This window comes from Macaca mulatta, chromosome 9 (assembly GCF_049350105.2).
Source record: "Macaca mulatta isolate MMU2019108-1 chromosome 9, T2T-MMU8v2.0, whole genome shotgun sequence".
Taxonomy (NCBI): domain Eukaryota; kingdom Metazoa; phylum Chordata; class Mammalia; order Primates; family Cercopithecidae; genus Macaca; species Macaca mulatta.
In genome coordinates this window covers 112,226,140-112,242,260 of record NC_133414.1, presented here as the reverse complement: position 1 = coordinate 112,242,260, position 16,121 = coordinate 112,226,140, and the positions used below count along the sequence as shown (strand labels likewise).

At 39.9% G+C, this 16,121-nt stretch overlaps 2 protein-coding genes across 16 annotated transcripts in view; both read left to right on the top strand.

The window, feature by feature from the left end:
- CHUK (component of inhibitor of nuclear factor kappa B kinase complex) overlaps nt 1-7,482 on the top strand; it is a 45,436-nt gene extending 37,954 nt beyond the window's left edge. For 6 of the 14 annotated variants that reach the window (XR_013398253.1, XM_077947218.1, XM_077947221.1 and 3 more), the window contains 3 exons: nt 77-210; nt 2,527-2,626; nt 3,867-5,110. Coding sequence is in view for 9 of the 14 variants with exons in the window: in XM_077947218.1 (XP_077803344.1) it covers nt 77-210; nt 2,527-2,626; nt 3,867-3,896 (264 nt within the window). In the remaining 5 variants the exon portion in view is untranslated. Of the gene's footprint in view, nt 1-29; nt 491-795; nt 1,031-1,346; nt 1,496-1,827; nt 1,948-2,526; nt 2,627-3,866; nt 5,111-7,360 lie in introns of those variants that run through there. The other 8 variants (XR_013398250.1, XR_003719435.2, XR_013398252.1 and 5 more) reach the window with 8 other exon arrangements.
- Nucleotides 7,483-7,748: 266 nt separating this feature from the next.
- Nucleotides 7,749-16,121, top strand: part of ERLIN1 (ER lipid raft associated 1) — a 36,113-nt gene continuing 27,740 nt past the window's right edge. Inside the window, exons 1-5 of one of the 2 annotated variants that reach the window (XM_015147795.3) lie at nt 7,749-8,013; nt 8,175-8,298; nt 9,983-10,064; nt 14,815-14,861; nt 15,858-15,919. In XM_015147795.3, the coding sequence (XP_015003281.1) occupies nt 8,186-8,298; nt 9,983-10,064; nt 14,815-14,861; nt 15,858-15,919 (304 nt within the window). In that variant the 5' untranslated portion in view covers nt 7,749-8,013; nt 8,175-8,185. 2 annotated transcript variants of the gene reach the window in all.

The following is a 16,121-nucleotide window of genomic DNA, read 5'->3' as shown; positions in this document are numbered from 1 at the left end:
ATATGGTAAGAAATTGTGTGAATCAACAGAGATGCTTGCCTGTAATCTTTTGATGATTTTTTTTCTTTTCCTTCAGACACAGAGTTCTGCCCGGTCCCTTGTAGGATCCAGTCTAGAAGGTGCAGTAACCCCTCAGACGTCAGTATGGCTGCCCCCGACTTCAGCAGAACATGATCATTCTCTGTCATGTGTGGTAACTCCTCAAGATGGGTGGGTTTACTTTGTAACAATAGATAGCTGTGTTTTCATAGCAGTGGTATAGGAATGAGGCAGTAGTTGTTAAGGTAGTCTTCTGTGCCTTCAGACCAGGGTTGAGTCCTGACTATCCCTTTGTAATAATCTTAGGCAACTTACTTGACTTTTTTGATGTTCATATTTCCTCACCTGTAAAACAGGAATGTCTCATAGAACTGTTGTGGAAATTTGATTAGACAATGTATATAAAGTGCTTGGGAAATAAATGTTCAGCAAATGTTGCTTATTATTAGCTCAGTCCAAGTTCTAAGTCTTTTCTTTTATTGGCTTATTACTTTCTTTTACTCAAACCTTATTCCTTCATTAACAGTTTATAAGAAATTATGCTATCATTTTGCATTTATCATTTTGGGGATCCTTGATTACCCTTCTAATAAATTTTTGAGATCTATTTTATAACTTTGTATTTCTAAGATTAGACTTTTTTCAATGTTTTAAATCAGTTTTGCAAGTAAGAACTCAAATTCCAAGCCCTATATTTTATTAATTCCTACTCTTTTGCTAAAGCTGAATGACTATCCATTTCTGTTATTTTCTCAGCATAAGATGTGCCGTATCCAAAGCCAGTGGCTCTTTGCTAGCTTGTGTATTGTCGCTTTTCTCACAACTCATGGAGACCTCTACAGCACCAGCATTTCCTGGAAACTCTGCCCATAATTAGTTTTGCAGAAGAGCAGCCATGTTACATCACTGCTCAGGAGGTCATGCAGTTGCACATTCTGTACTCTACTTTTATGAGAGAAAAGCACATGGCAGGAAGGCAAGCTGATATCAGGTATTTTATTTTTTTAAAGAAAGGAAGTTCCAGGGTATATATCTTGGGGTCATTATACATGTGGCCCAATGCAGTACACCTACAACTGTAGCACAGGCTATAATTAAATATATGGACTTTACAAAATATTCCAGCAATCAGAGTTGAAGGAAATAAAATTTAATACTTTACTTACTTTTATGCCTTTATTAAAGGCATTTAGGTTTTTTTGGCAGATGCTAATGTTTGCAAATGTCACCGCAATACAGGTGATTTCCAATTTGAGGTGTGGTTGTTTGCAAAAGTATATGTGACATACTTTCAATGTATTTTCTAGAAGGAACACATTATATTTTATTTTGAGACGGAATCTCACTCTGTCGCCTAGGCTGGAGTGCAGTGGCACAGTCTTGGCTCATTGCAACCTCCGCCTCCCAGATTCAAGCAATTCTCCTGCCTCAGCTTCCCAAGTAGCTGGGATTACAGGCGCGTGCCACCATACCTGGCTAATTTTTGTATTTTAGTAAAGACGGGGTTTCACCACGTTGGCCAGGCTCGTCTTGAACTCCTGATCTCAAGTAATCCACCTGCCTTGGCCTCCAAAAGTGCTGGGATTACAGGCATGAGCCACCGTGTCCAGTCAGAATACACTGTATAAGAAAATTGATTTCAATTATTATGTATCTGTGGTACTTAACTACCAAGGATTGGGAACTGTTTGGCCACAATTTTTCCATCTGTTGGATAAGAGCTGAATCAGAATGTCATTCTAAGCTGATAGTGACTATCATCCATGACCTAAAACGGACTCTTGTTAGGGGACTGAAGTTGGCAAAGGGAGAAGAGAGAGGCCATGTAGAAGAGGAAAGCATGAAGGTAGAAACCACAAGCAGGATTGCCTTCAAATATGAACTTCCAGGGATACTTCTTGGTTCTAGGTAGCTCCCCCACCACACTGTTCACTGTTTTCTTTTGCTGTCCTCAGGAATCAGCTTGCTTGTTTTGTTTCATTGCTATCTGTAGTTTCTAATGAGTTTTTCATTTTCTGTGATCTCTACATAACAGATTTTACTTTTTTCTCTTCTCCCCTACATTTGTGTCTGTGAAGTATGCATGCTGGTGTTTTTACTACTTTTAAGGAAAGAGAAGTTTTTAGAAACAAAAAGAGGTATTTCATCTGTCTTTGCCACAAGGATTTTTTCCTCCCTAGTTACATATTCAGGGGAAAAGCAAGTTGTACATAAGTGCCTCTTACGTTTCAGAGGAAAGTCAGATTGGAGTTATAGTGGACTTCTTATCCTTAGAGGTAGGTAGAGGTAGAGGCAGAAGCTTGGTTTAAACAGGACTCTGCCTCTGTAGGGAGGGATGAGGAAACTAAAGACTACAGGAGTCAACTGCACTGGGGTACTGGGTTACAGGAAGGGTAGTGATTGTGCTAACCTAGAAGACTAGAAAGTAGAGGAAATTCATATGCCCTTTTGCTGAATTTGAAAAGGCTTTGTTCTTTCATCTCACAGGGATACTTCAGCACAAATGATAGAAGAAAATTTGAACTGCCTTGGCCATTTAAGCACTATTATTCATGAGGCAAATGAGGAACAGGGCAATAGTATGATGGTAAGTTTTGTGTGGATATGGGTGCCTGCTTTGGCTATGTTGGGTGCAAAAGGTTTAACTTTCCATGCTAGCCTGTCTGGCATTTGGGATGCATATAGGAAACAGAACTCAAGAGGAAAGAGCATTTGGGGAATATCCTCAACCTTAAATCCTTATCTGCTGTTACTCAGGGATATACTAGGATTATGTCATCAATTATCTTCAATAATAGCATTTTTGGTCAAATTAAATGAGTGGTAAGCTTTCTTAACAATGTGACCATTGAAATTGAATGGTTTGTTCTGTACCTTTTTGCTTCAGCAATCCATTTTCTTCATTAAGATGGGACTTGTACTTTAATTCAGATATGGTACCTCCCAAATAGAAAATAAATTATGTTTATATAGCTGTAATAATAAAACTGTGTGCTAAAATTTGGTTACTATAAACTACTGATTTGTTAAAACTTGGGGAAATTACAATAAAATGTTTACTGCATCAACTTTTGCTGCATTTAGTCTTAATGTCAGTTCTGTATATTTCCTCTTTCATTAAGAAAAATAGCAGCGGCCAGGCATGGTGGCTCACGCCTGTAATCCTAGCACTTTGGGAGGCCAAGGCAGATGGATTGCTTGAGCCCAGGAGTTTGAGACCAGCCTGGCCAACATGCGAAACCCTGTCTTTACAAAAAATATAAAAATTGGCTGGGTGTGGTGGCACACACCTGTGGTCCCAGCTACTTGGGAGGCTGAGGCAGGAGGATCGCTTGAGTGCAAGAGTTTCAGGCTGCAGTGAGCCGTAATCCTGCCACTGCACTCCAGCCTGGGTGACAGAGTGAGACCCTGTCTCAAAAAAAGGAAAAAAAAAGAGGATGATAATGGCGGCCAGCCATAGTGACATGTACCTGTAGTCCGAGTTACTAGGGAGGCTGAGGCAGAAGGATTGCATGAGCCCAGGAGTTCAAGGCTGCAGTGCATTATGAAGAGCCACTGCACTCCAGCTTGGCAACATAGCAAGATCCTGCTCTCTTAAAAAAAAAAAAAGAAAAGAAAAAACGAAAAGGAAAGAATAATTGTTTGCTTCAAATATTTATGAAAAAAACTCTGAAATTTTTAAAATCAGGAAATAAGGTAAATGAAATTATTTTTCAACTTTTGATTATAAAATGTCCAAACAGACAGAAAACTTGCAAAAATGAACACCCATATACTTATTACTTATAGTCAACATCTAATTATAACTTTTTCATGCCTGGTTTTAGAATCTTGATTGGAGTTGGTTAACAGAATGAGTTGTCACTTGTTCACTGTCCCCAAACCTATGGAAGTTGTTGCTATACATGTTGGAAATGTGTTTTTTCCCCATGAAACCATTCTTCAGACATCAGTCAATGGAAGAAATGGCTATGAACAGAAACTACATTTCTACTATGATCAGAAGAACATGATTTTACAAGTATAACATTTTTGAGTAATTTAAGCCAGAAATTCATAAAAAGTCAATGTACTTGTTTGAATATTTGTTTTAATGCCACAGCTGTTTAGGAGCATCATCATGACACATTTGTGCCTTCAATCTTGGTGAAACATTATTTAACTGATTAAAAATGCCTTCTATGTATTAGTTTCCACTTTTAACTGTTGGGCATAAGGCCAGATGTAGTTTTGTATACAGAGAAGAAGACCTCAACTAATAGGCATTTTAAGTAAAAGTTGTCTATGTTTTTTCTAAAAGGGCTGCTCACAAGTTTTATTTCTTGAAGAATAAATTCTACCTCCTTGTGTTGCACTGAACAGGTGCTCTTCCTGGCATCATAAGGAGTTGGTGTAATCATTTTAAATTTTACTGAAAATTTAACAGTATTCCCTTCTCACTGAAGGGATTGTGTATGTATGCTTCTAATATTAGTTGGCTTTCATAAATCATGTTGTTTTGTGTATATGTATTTAAGATGTACATTTAATAGTGTCAAAGAGAAGATGCCTGTTAATTTATAATGTATTTGAAAATTACGTTTTTTCATTTGTAAAAATGAGTCATTTGTTTAAACAATCTTTCATGTCTTGTCACACAAATTTATAAAGGTCTGCAATCCTTTATCTGTAATTGTAATTCCAAAATCCAAAAAGCTCTGAAAACAAGGTTTCCATAAGCTTGGTGACAAAACTCGTTTGCTTGCAATCTAATCTGAACTGACTTTGAATGTTTTTACCCCATTTAGTGTGACTATTCCTTTATTTTGCTGCTTGATGATGAGAGGGAGGGCTGCTGCCACAGACTCTGATGAGGGCTGGGTAATGTAGTATGGTATATGCACAAAATTACTTTACTAAAATCTAAAATTTCTTAATTCTGAAACATCTTGCCCCAAGGGTTTCAGATAAAGGACTGTGGACCTCTATCATCTGTTAAGTAATTTAGAAGATATTATTTGTCTTAAAAAATGTGAAATGCTTTTATATTCTAACAGTTTTTCACTTTGTGTATTAAATGGTTTTTAAATTACTTTTTTGATCTCTATTCATTATAAAAATCAGATTATAATAAAACAGTTGAATATGGCTTAGGAAAATATGAAGGTTCCATGAAGTGGAATTAAGAGCACAGGATACATGTACTTTCCTTAGGGATACTAGGACGTATGGTAAAGGTAGTATTGGACAACTTCTTTAATAGTGTTTTCCTCTGAGATGTCCTATCACCACTATCTACATCTAAAAACATGCTTGCATCTTGCCCTGTAAACTGATGTCACAGTCCCACCATCCCCATTCTTGCTAAAGTGGTATCATTTTCCTAGTCAACCAAATTTTTTAGTCATCACATACCACTATTCGTCATCTGTTATAATAGGCAGTCTCTATCTTGTTTCCCTACTTTTAGAAGATTTTAATAATAAACATTTATTGGGTACCTATTACTTGGAGGGTATTAAGCTAGATGGCAAGATCAGAAACAACATAGGTAGTACAGTAAAAGTGCTTATCTGGGAGTCTGAACATTACAAGTCATCCAAGCATTGCAGTTATTGTTAAGGATCATTTTTCAATGGTCATGCATTTCCTAAATATTTTAATAATTGGTGAAAGATTTGCTATAGGGTGGGAGCCGCTGCTGGTGTGTGGCTGGGGTTGTCAGGGCCGCCTGACCTATATAATTTGGGCAGATGGTGTGAGTCAGAACAGACTATTATAGTGGGATCCCCAAACTTGCTTTTGATGCATGAGTTGGACCACTATTTTTTGGTGGGTAATAACTTTTCAGAGGGGAATGGCAGTTGTGAATTGTATACATTTCATTCTTTAAGCAATATTATGAAAAATTTAAGAGAATGTCTATAGAAAACAGGGTATGGAGCAAGTTATTTTCCATTCCTTTTGCTTTTTGGAAGTTAAAATACCTGGCCGGGCGCGGTGGCTCAAGCCTGTAATCCCAGCACTTTGGGAGGCCGAGACGGGCGGATCACTAGGTCAGGAGATCGAGACCATCCTGGCTAACACGGTGAAACCCCGTCTCTACTAAAAAATACAAAAAACTAGCCGGGCGAGGTGGCGGGCGCCTGTAGTCCCAGCTACTCAGGAGGCTGAGACAGGAGAATGGCCCGAACCCGGGAGGCGGAGCTTGCAGTGAGCTGAGATCCGGCCACTGCACTCCAGCCTGGGCGACAGAGCGAGACTCCATCTCAAAAAAAAAAAAAAAAAAAAAAAAAAAAAAGGAAGTTAAAATACCTAAGCTCTGCAAATATCATTTATTAGGAACAGATAAGGTCCCAGACATTCCTAGATAATAAAAATCAAATGAATGATACAGGTAAGTGTATTTATTGAAGGGTGTGGGTAGAGTGGTCTGGGAAGGCTTCCTTTAATGAAGACAAATTGATTCTATTTACCTCTTCTCACTTCCACTACTAAAGTAACCCTGGGCCTGCAGTTTCCTAACCACTTGACTTTCTTGCCAACAGTCTGTCTCCACTTTCAGCCTTTTATAGATTCATTGGCCCTAAAGCACTGCTTTCCCATACTTCCCTACCCAAGAGGGCAGGGGTCCTCAAGCCCTGGGCCGCGGACCGGTACCAGACAGTGGCCTGTTAGGAACCCAGCCCGATAGCAGGAGGTGAGCGGCGGGCAAGTGCGCATTATCGCCTTGAGCTCGGCCTGCTGTCAGATTAGCGAGTGGCATCAGATTCTCATAGGCACATGAACCCTGTTGTGAACTGCACATGCAAGGGTTGCGGGCTCCCTGTGAGAATGCCTGATGAGCCGAGGTGGAACAGTTTCATCCCGCAACCCACACACACCCCCACCCCCTTTACGGGGACTGTAAAGGTCTTTATAACCCTAGTCCACCTTGTCCAGTTATAGTTCCACCTCTAGCCTTTCAAGGCTTAAACCATGAATGCCCTTGATTTCTCTTGTATTCATCTATCTCCCACCTATACCTTTTTCCTTCCCTTTTTTATTTTTGGCAATATGTGCCCATGGTTTAGAATTTAAAACGAACAGAATATGTAGTGACCCCTACCATAGCACTCCTTTCCATCACACAAGCCTTCAAGGAAACTGAAGTACTTTTGTCTCCCTGGAGGATTCCCTCTGCCTCCCGCCGCCCCATGTGCTTAGCAATTCTGTTCCTGTTGTCTGGATGGCCTTCATAAAGCCCTCACTGGACCAGCATTCTGGCACATAATAGGAACACTTAAAAAACGAGAGAATGATGCAGTTATACGTAGTGTCTTCCTCTTCTGAACTTTGACAGCACTTTATTTGCAACAAGTTTAGTTGCTCCTGAAGTGCAGGATCTGTGCTGGAAGTACGTGCGTGTTACACAGTGGGGCTCCTCATACACTGCAAAAGGACAAATAAACCAAACAGCTACCGCTTGAGAATGACCGAGTGGGTTCTCTGCACAAGAACAAATCAACCAGTCCCTTGTCTGAAAGGCCCTTTCCTTTTCTCTGCTTCGCTGCTCACTCCAGATCCCCGGCTGTCCTCTTCCGCAGCAGTTAACCAGCAGTGTACCGAAAAACAGCGACTTGCCTCCAAAAACCCTGCGCGGTCCGCGGCTAGGATAATTTTGTCCCATGCGCTTCCCGTCTCACTAGTCGCGGGCCGGGGCTACGCCGTGTGCGTCCCCGCGCAGCCGCAGTACTGGGCGAGTAGGCGGGGCCGGCTGTTGGTGGCTGTTGGCGGCGGTTGGCTTGGCCCGGGAGTCGGGTGCACGTGCGGGCGGGGGCAATGCGTCACTGATCGGTGAGGCGCGGCCGAGGGGTCGGCTTTCCTAGCGAGCCTGCGGCTGGGCTCGTTCTCAGTGCCTTCCACCTGGGAGAGACCCTTGGGAGAGAGAGTGTCAGGAAGCTCACCGAGCAGGGGCGGCCCACTGGCCTCCAGGGGCGGAGGAGTTGGCAAGGGGTCAGCGGGCTCCGCCAGAAGGGAAGAATGAGGGGACTGGGGCACTGGACTCCGCGGCTCAGCCTGCGAGAGAGCGCCAAGCTTCCGAAGGGAGAGGGTGGAAGCTGGAGGGGGTGGACCTGTCACTCACGGGACTGAGGGTGCTTTTCTCCCGCTCCCAGGAGGAACGAGGATGAATATGACTCAAGCCCGGGTCCTGGTGGCTGCAGTGGTGGGGTTGGTGGTTGTCCTGCTCTACGCCTCCATCCACAAGATTGAGGAGGGCCACCTGGCTGTGTACTACAGGTGAGCGGCTTGTGCAGTCAGTCAGGGCTCTAGAGAACGTTAAAAGGGTACTCCAGAGTGGAGTCTGGGAAGTTGTTCCCTCTGCAGCGTTCGGGGACGCATGTCCCATCTCTAGGGAAAGCACGGGGGTCGAAGCGGGCTTTTACGGAACACCGTCCAGATGTTGGACAGTTTTAGTGCTATGTTCGTTTTGTTGCAGAGATTAAGTCTCCCTACGGTTATTCCTATACACAGCAAACTCAAATTATTTGTGGAAAAATGAAGAAGGAAGAAAGAAAGTAGTCATTCTACCTCTAACTGAAGAGATGGATAAATTATAGTTCGTCCAACTGTACAGACTTTAGACTATGCTGTATAGAAAATTTGGTTCTGTTTATGATTGTTTCTTAGACTTTTTCATTTAAAAGCTTCCAGTGTCTAGTTACGTCTTGTAACACCATGATGACCATGATAGTGGTTATATCCCTGGACATCCAGGGACATAAGCATAACACTGATGGGCCATTCTCCTCCCCCTTTACTGTTTCTGTTCAAGTTGGGGACAGGAGTGGTGTGGGAGCTGTTGCTTTCTTGTTGAGCTCTCATAGCTTTTCCTTCAGCCTAATTACCACAAGTTCCTTTTGATGTAGACTGGTAAGAGAGAGGCCAGTTTGTGAAGAAATTGGGATAATGGTATATTCAAAAAGAGGGTCAACTTTTTGCTTGCTTCCACTATCCCTCAAAACTGATATTTCTATTTTCAGATCCATCCTGAATCCTAGAAAAAGAACAATTTTAATGGTATATCTTAGCAGATGGAGCTCTAGCATAAGAAATTACAGATTAGTCCAGATTTCCTTCCAGTTTAGCATTGTCTTTCTGGCAGTAAAACCAGAGAAAGGACATTTCAAAGAATGACTCAAAGAATTAGTGATGAACCTCAAACAGTTCATCTTTTCTTGTTATTATGACTTAGCAAACGTGTTTATATTTTCAAGACAGGAAGCTAAGTTCTGTGAATTTACAAGGTGCAAAACAGGACTTCTTTGTTTTATTTGCTCTCCAAATGCCTCCTTTTTTATAATTTCCAGGGCTTGCTTTCATAGTTTTCGCATTCCAGGATTTGGTGAACAGGCCCTTAACCTGTTTATATAGTCTTGTCACTCTTCATCTTTTCATGCTAATTTTTTTTTGTTTTTATATAGAAATTTTATGTTCCCAGTATTTTAATTACCTTGCAGATAGATTGAAAGAACTATAAGCCTCAGAAATTTTCTCTTTACTTCAAAGTTTGCATTGTCTTTTTTCAACCTGGTGATTAAATGTATTATATATTTTGATTTGGCTTTTGTTATGTACAGTTAATGTACCTCTACTGAAAGCCATTAAAATTTTTTAAACAAATATTTCTCAGAAGGTTAAAGACCGAGGAGAATCCTTTGAACCTGAGAGCAGTGCTGGAGATGCAGAGGTACGGTTGGTTGAGCTTATGAAACAAGGTGTAACATTGGCAGTTTAATTTGATCTTTTTGCCTTTTTAGGTGTGGAGGTATTTTAAGCAGTTGTTCATTATGAGTAATTCATATTAGTGAGGCTTTGGTAGGTCAGCAGCATGAGCAAGAGTGAGTATTTATTATAGCATTTTAGATTTAGAAAGATAATTTTTGTTTTTATAATTTTGTCAAATTGAAACATCTTTTTGCAGGGGAGGAGCTTTACTAACTAGCCCCAGTGGACCAGGCTATCATATCATGTTGCCTTTCATTACTACATTCAGATCTGTGCAGGTGAGTGATTCCTAGGGAAGCCCCCATACCAGATAGACAGGTGTGACAGGAGTTACCACACTTCTGGGTGGAGATAGATTTCCTTATTGCTTAAGCAGATGGTGGTATTTACTTAAATGCAGGAGTTAACGTTCAGAGTACAGTTGTTACAACACAAGTTACTATGTTAAACCACCTCACTTACTTGAAATGAATTAAAGGTATGAACCAGGTAGCTTGGAAGGACTGACTTCTACCATCTATATCGTGATATGTAGCAAATTTTTTGTTGCTGCTATCGCAATAAAAGTAAGAATTAGGAACACAACTAGACATACAAACCAGTGATTTGATTATGTGGTTTAGAACAGTGTTTGGTTTCCACAGAGGCAGGCTCCTGGGCTACTGTTAACATGGAGGATCAAAATTTTTTTTATTTTTTTTTATTTTTTTTATTTTTTATTGAGACGGAGTCTGGCTCTGTCGCCCAGGCTGGAGTGCAGTGGCCGGATCTCAGCTCACTGCAAGCTCCTCCTCCTGGGTTTACGCCATTCTCCTGCCTCAGCCTCCCGAGTAGCTGGGACTACAGGCGCCCGCCACGTCGCCCGGCTAGTTTTTTGTATTTTTTTTTTTTTTTTTTAGTAGAGATGGGGTTTCACTGTGTTAGCCAGGATGGTCTTGATCTCCTGACCTCGTGATCCGCCCTATACACAGCTTTTCTGCCTCATGTTTTTTTGCCTGGTATATTAAGCACAATTTTATGTGGAATCTTAGTGAATGTTATATTTTGATGGCATCTCAGGATATTTGAAATAAGTGTCTGATCGTTGAAAAGTGTCTTGGCCATGGGAGACAATAAAATAAATATCTTTCAATGTAACAAGATGACAAAACCAGGATTAGACTGTGACCACTTTTGCAAGCCCAGTGTGATCATAAATCTTTGGATTCAGAAGTTTGTCTGCCATCTGCTGCTAATTTTTCAGGACTCAGGAAAATTCTATGTTATTTAATCTTGTAATCTTATGTCTAGGCTTCCTGCTAAGTGAGAGTTTAATTATAAATTCTTAAATCCCCCAGGTTTTCTTCCGACCTGTTTTAGATGGCTTAGGGAAAAAATTGTGTCTATTGAAGTGAAATGTATTCTTCCCCTAGTCAGACTGATTTCCTTATGTTGTTCCATATTTATTTTACCCATTCTTTCCTTGGTTCATGCCATCACTTCTTTATCTACCATCTCACTCTCCATTCCTTCTCTTCTGTCTAAATCTTGCCAGGCTTTTGAAGGCTTGTCCCAGATTCTTCCTCTTCTGATCTGTAGCTCTTAAAGTCTGTATTGTAAATTTTGGCCCTTTGCCTTATTTTCTTTAATATTGTTGTCTTTGCATTGTTTGCTAAGTTTTTTTGTGTGTTTTCTTTCCAGAAAGGCTCCAGTTTTCTAAAGACAGGAGTTGTACCACATTTGTATTTCTGGCTTTCTATTTATGGTGGAAGTTGTTAAATTGAGCTGACTTCTCAGGAAGCAATGTGGTGTAGTGAACGTGGGGACGTGGCGTTGCCACCAGTTGGTGGCATGACTTTGGAAAAATTGGTTAACTGTTGTAGACTTTCTGTGAAAGGAAGAGTTTTAATTACGGGACCTCATGAGTAGCCCAAACAATCTATAATAATGTTAGCAATGGTAGCATTAGACCCTTACAAATCAAGACTCTAAGGCTGGGCACAGTGGCTCACACCTGTAATGCCAGCACTTTGGGAGGCTGAAGCAGGTGGATTGCTTGAGCCTAGGAGTTTGAGACCTGTCTGGGCAACATGGGGAAACTCCATCTCTTAAAAAAAAAAATCAAGACTCTAACAAATAGATTTTGTTCAAAGCCAGGTAGATCTGTCTCTGCTTTAATGCTTAGTATGTTTAAGTCATACGGATGCAAAAATATAAATAAAGGAGATATAGATAATAGTAAACAGATTTGAGAGTTTAATTGTGTATATATATAACAAATATATAGTGTGTGTGTATATATTAGTAATAAACTGTCATAAGAGATGTAAATGAAATTAGTACAGACTTCAGTGTAAACTAAAATACTTTGCATCTACAAAAAAGTTTTACATGCTACAGCCAGCCAGTGTGACTAAATAGGAATGTTCTTTATGTGTAAAACAGTAACATTCTAGGAAATAATTATATTAATAAAACTATATTTTAAAAGTGTTCTTGGCCGGGTGTGGCGGCTCATGCCTGTAATCCCAGCACTTTGGAAGGCCGAAGCAGGCAGATCACTTGAGGTCAGGAGTTCAAGACCAGCCTGACCAACCCGGTCAAACTCTGTCTCTACAAAAATACAAAAATTAGCTGGGTGTGGTGGTGCGTGCCTGTAATCCCAGCTGCTTGGGAGGCTGAGGCAGGAGATTGCTTGAACCTGGGAGACCGAGGTTGCGGTGAGCCGAGATTGCACCCTTGCACTCCAGCCTGGGTGACAGAGCAAGACTCCATCTCAAAAAAAAAAAAAAAAAAAAAGATTCATAGGAGAGTAAGACATAAATTTATTTTTAGGAATTTTTGGAACATATTAGAAGACATAGTTCAAATAAATGGTTTAACAAACTTGGCAATTGAAAGGAATGTATATAAATGTGAAATTCCATATATGATGTAAGAAGAAAAAGTAATAGAGAAAATATATGAAAACCTTCAGCCTTCATAAAGTAGTCATAGATTCACTTTTTAAATAAATGTTCTTTCATACTGGGAAAGTAATTTTTAAGAGGACATAAAAGAAATATAAAAGTACATAAAGATAGGGTGTTAAACAGGCTAATGTTTGAACTCTTTTCTAGTTCTTCTCAGTTTGAAAATTGGCTAGAGAATATCCTTTTGGTTTAAATAGGAAGGTGTATGTAAAGTTGGTGTGGAATATGGAAACTGAATTAATGTTTTAAAGGAAATAAATAGAATTTGTCTCTTCATCAATCCCCCTAACTTTACCTAGAGTTACCGCCAATGTTAACTATCATTCTAATCTCTCAAGAGTTATTTTTTATTTTTTCCCCTCCTGAAATTTTATATCAACCAAGTATCAGATTCCTCCTCTATTATGTCTGGATTGACAGCTTTCATTTCATGGCCTTTACTCAATTAATCTAAATAAATTAATTATTTAGCCTCCCAGCTGGTTTTCTTACCTCCATATAAGATGGAGAATGAGATACATCACATATGAGAAAAGGAATTAAGTAAACATATTTTTGAATGGTTCGTTTTGTGACTGTATATAAGGTGAACTAGAGAGAGCCCAAACTCCCCAGCCAGCATTCAGGGCCCTCTATCTAATATCACCGTGGTCTCTTGTCAGAATTTCATCTCTCATCCAAGTTGCCCCTTCTGCTCCAGGCAAGCCTATCTACTTTCGTTCACCTATACATGTATTGTCTTCTTCAACTGTGTGTATTTCGGTAGGATATTTATTGAGCTTAAGATGTTCCTCTGCCTCATCTGTTCTTATTTCTCCCACTCTAGACCTGGCTTGTAAATCCTTCACCTCAGAGAGCTTTTCAAACTACTGTTTTTTTAACTTTCTGTAATTTACCACTTAACAGTTCAGTTTATAATCTGTGTTTTTGGTTTTGTTTTGGTTTGTTTTTTTTGTACGTGTTGATGGATTGCATTGTACTGGATTGTGAACTCTTTGGGAACGGGGACTGTGCTTCCTTTTTCCTTTGCTTTGTGCTTGATAAGATGCAGTGTGTCTAGAATGTGCTCATTAGGTGCTGACCTATTTGAGGCCTTAGAGTACAGCAGGAAGTCATTCATTCTGGATCTGAACAAAGGTGTGACATGGGCAAAGCAATTAAGTACCAGATTGTTGGTTCACCAGGAGGAAGCAGTACTGGTGGTAGCACTTCTGTTAAAAAGGAAACTGAATAAGACATGTGAGAGATCACTAGGTACTAAACTGAAATGTTGACCACAGCTTTAGAGAAGAAAGGTTGCTGTTGGGTTCAAGGGCAGCTTTGAGTCTTAGAGTACTTGTATGCATATAATCTCTTTTATCTTCAACATAAATAGTAGTATTAGCAGTGGAATCAAAGTTCAGAGCACAAGTCCTAGTCAGAGTATCTATGTGAGCAAGCTGTGTTGTTTACGACCCCTGGCCAGCTCCAGGCAGATAAGGGACTCTGGAAGAGTCCTTTCTACTTATTAGCAGATTGAACATTGAACCTTTCCCAGTGCATCTTGATTCAAACATTCACTGTAGGCTGGCCTCAGTGGCTCACTCCTGTAATCCCAGCACTTTGGGAGGCCAAGGTGGGTGGATCATTTGAGGCCAGGAGTTCGAGACCAGCCTGACCAACATGGTGAAACGTCGTCTTTACTAAAAATACAAAAATTAGCTGAGCGTGATGGTGCATGCCTGTAATTCCAGCTACTTGGGAGGCTGAGGCACAAGAATCGCTTGAACCCAGGAGGCAGAGGTTGCAGTGAGCCAAGATTGTACCACTGCACTCCAGTCTGGGTGACAAAGTAAGACTCTGTCTCAAAAAAAAAAAGAAAAAAAATTGTTGTAAAATATTTTCTGTCTCAAGTCTTTCATTTCTACTAGAATACAGAAAGAAATGACTATTCTGAAAGCTAATCTTTGGGAACTGAAATTGTGATGGAACTCTGCTGTACTTACTGTCAGCAGCTCTCCAGAGATTTGCCTCTGGCACCAGTAGTTTTTTGACAATGTGTTTCTTGAATGTTGATGAGATATCTTTTCCTCCCTAGACGACACTACAAACTGATGAAGTTAAAAATGTGCCTTGTGGAACAAGGTAAGCTTTCTCTTTGCCTACCAGCCTCCCTTTAGTTCAGATGGAGTTTCTGTTCCTACACCTATGATCACTTAGACATCTCTCAAATAGGCATGATAGTGAACCCAAGGGGATTTCTGATTTGAGCATTGTTTGAGCAAAGGCCTGTCTCCAAATAGGAGCTTTTCCATCTTAAGAACCGTTAGGGTATTATTGAAAAAAACTGGAGTTTTAGAGCAAGTAGACCTAACTGTATTAGCACTGCTGCATCTGCTTTATTGACTATTTTTTAAAGACTTTATTTTTTACAGCAGTTTTAGGTTCATAGTGAAATTGAGCAAAAAGTACAGACAGTTTCTATATACCTCTTTCCCCAACAGATTCCTTTATTGACACTTTAAAGCTTAGTTTCCTCATTTATAAAAGGCAGTAAATTCGACCTTGCAGAGTTATTGTAAGGATTAGAATTACTGTATATGAAAATGCCTAACCAGTACTTGGCCCAGAATAGATGCTTAATAAAACATAGTTTAAAATTAATCATCCCACCTTCTTCTCATGTGTAGTGTTAAATGCCATCTAATTTAGAGTTTCTGATTCAGTAGGTCTGGAGTGAGGCCTGAGAATTTTCATTTCTAACTATAAAAGTTCCTGTGTGATGCTGATACTACTGGTCTGAAGACCTCACTTTGAGAATTGCTGTCCTAAAGAGGTTTAGGGAAAGAAAGGCAAGCAGGGTCCAAATTATTTCTAGGGTATAATCACTGCATTGAATTGTATCAAAAGAAGAATGTGAAGTTCAAGGTATTTTTTAAATTACTTATTTTAAATGACTATTACAAGTGTACAGAAGACATTGACACCTATAGAGGGGCAGAAATGCTATGAAAAGGGAAGTGAATTCTCTCTGTGTTTAAGTGAATAATAATATGTTTGATTATCAGCTTCTCCACAGGTCTATAACTGTATTTTATGGATTGCCTTTAGTAGTTCACACTTTTGTTTCTTTGTTTTTAGTGGTGGGGTCATGATCTATATTGACCGAATAGAAGTGGTTAATATGTTGGCTCCTTATGCAGGTATGTTACCCATCTATCTGTGGTTTTCATAGTTATAGCCAGAGGCTTTATAGCTGAGAGATTCTTTGAGGAATAGAGGGGTACTTTGAAAGTTTTATGACTTCATTGATCACTGATTAATAAATTTCTGGGGAATAGAGGCAAAAATAGGTCAGAAGTTCTGGACAGAGGTGACTTTATGCAACTGTATAAGTTACTTTTC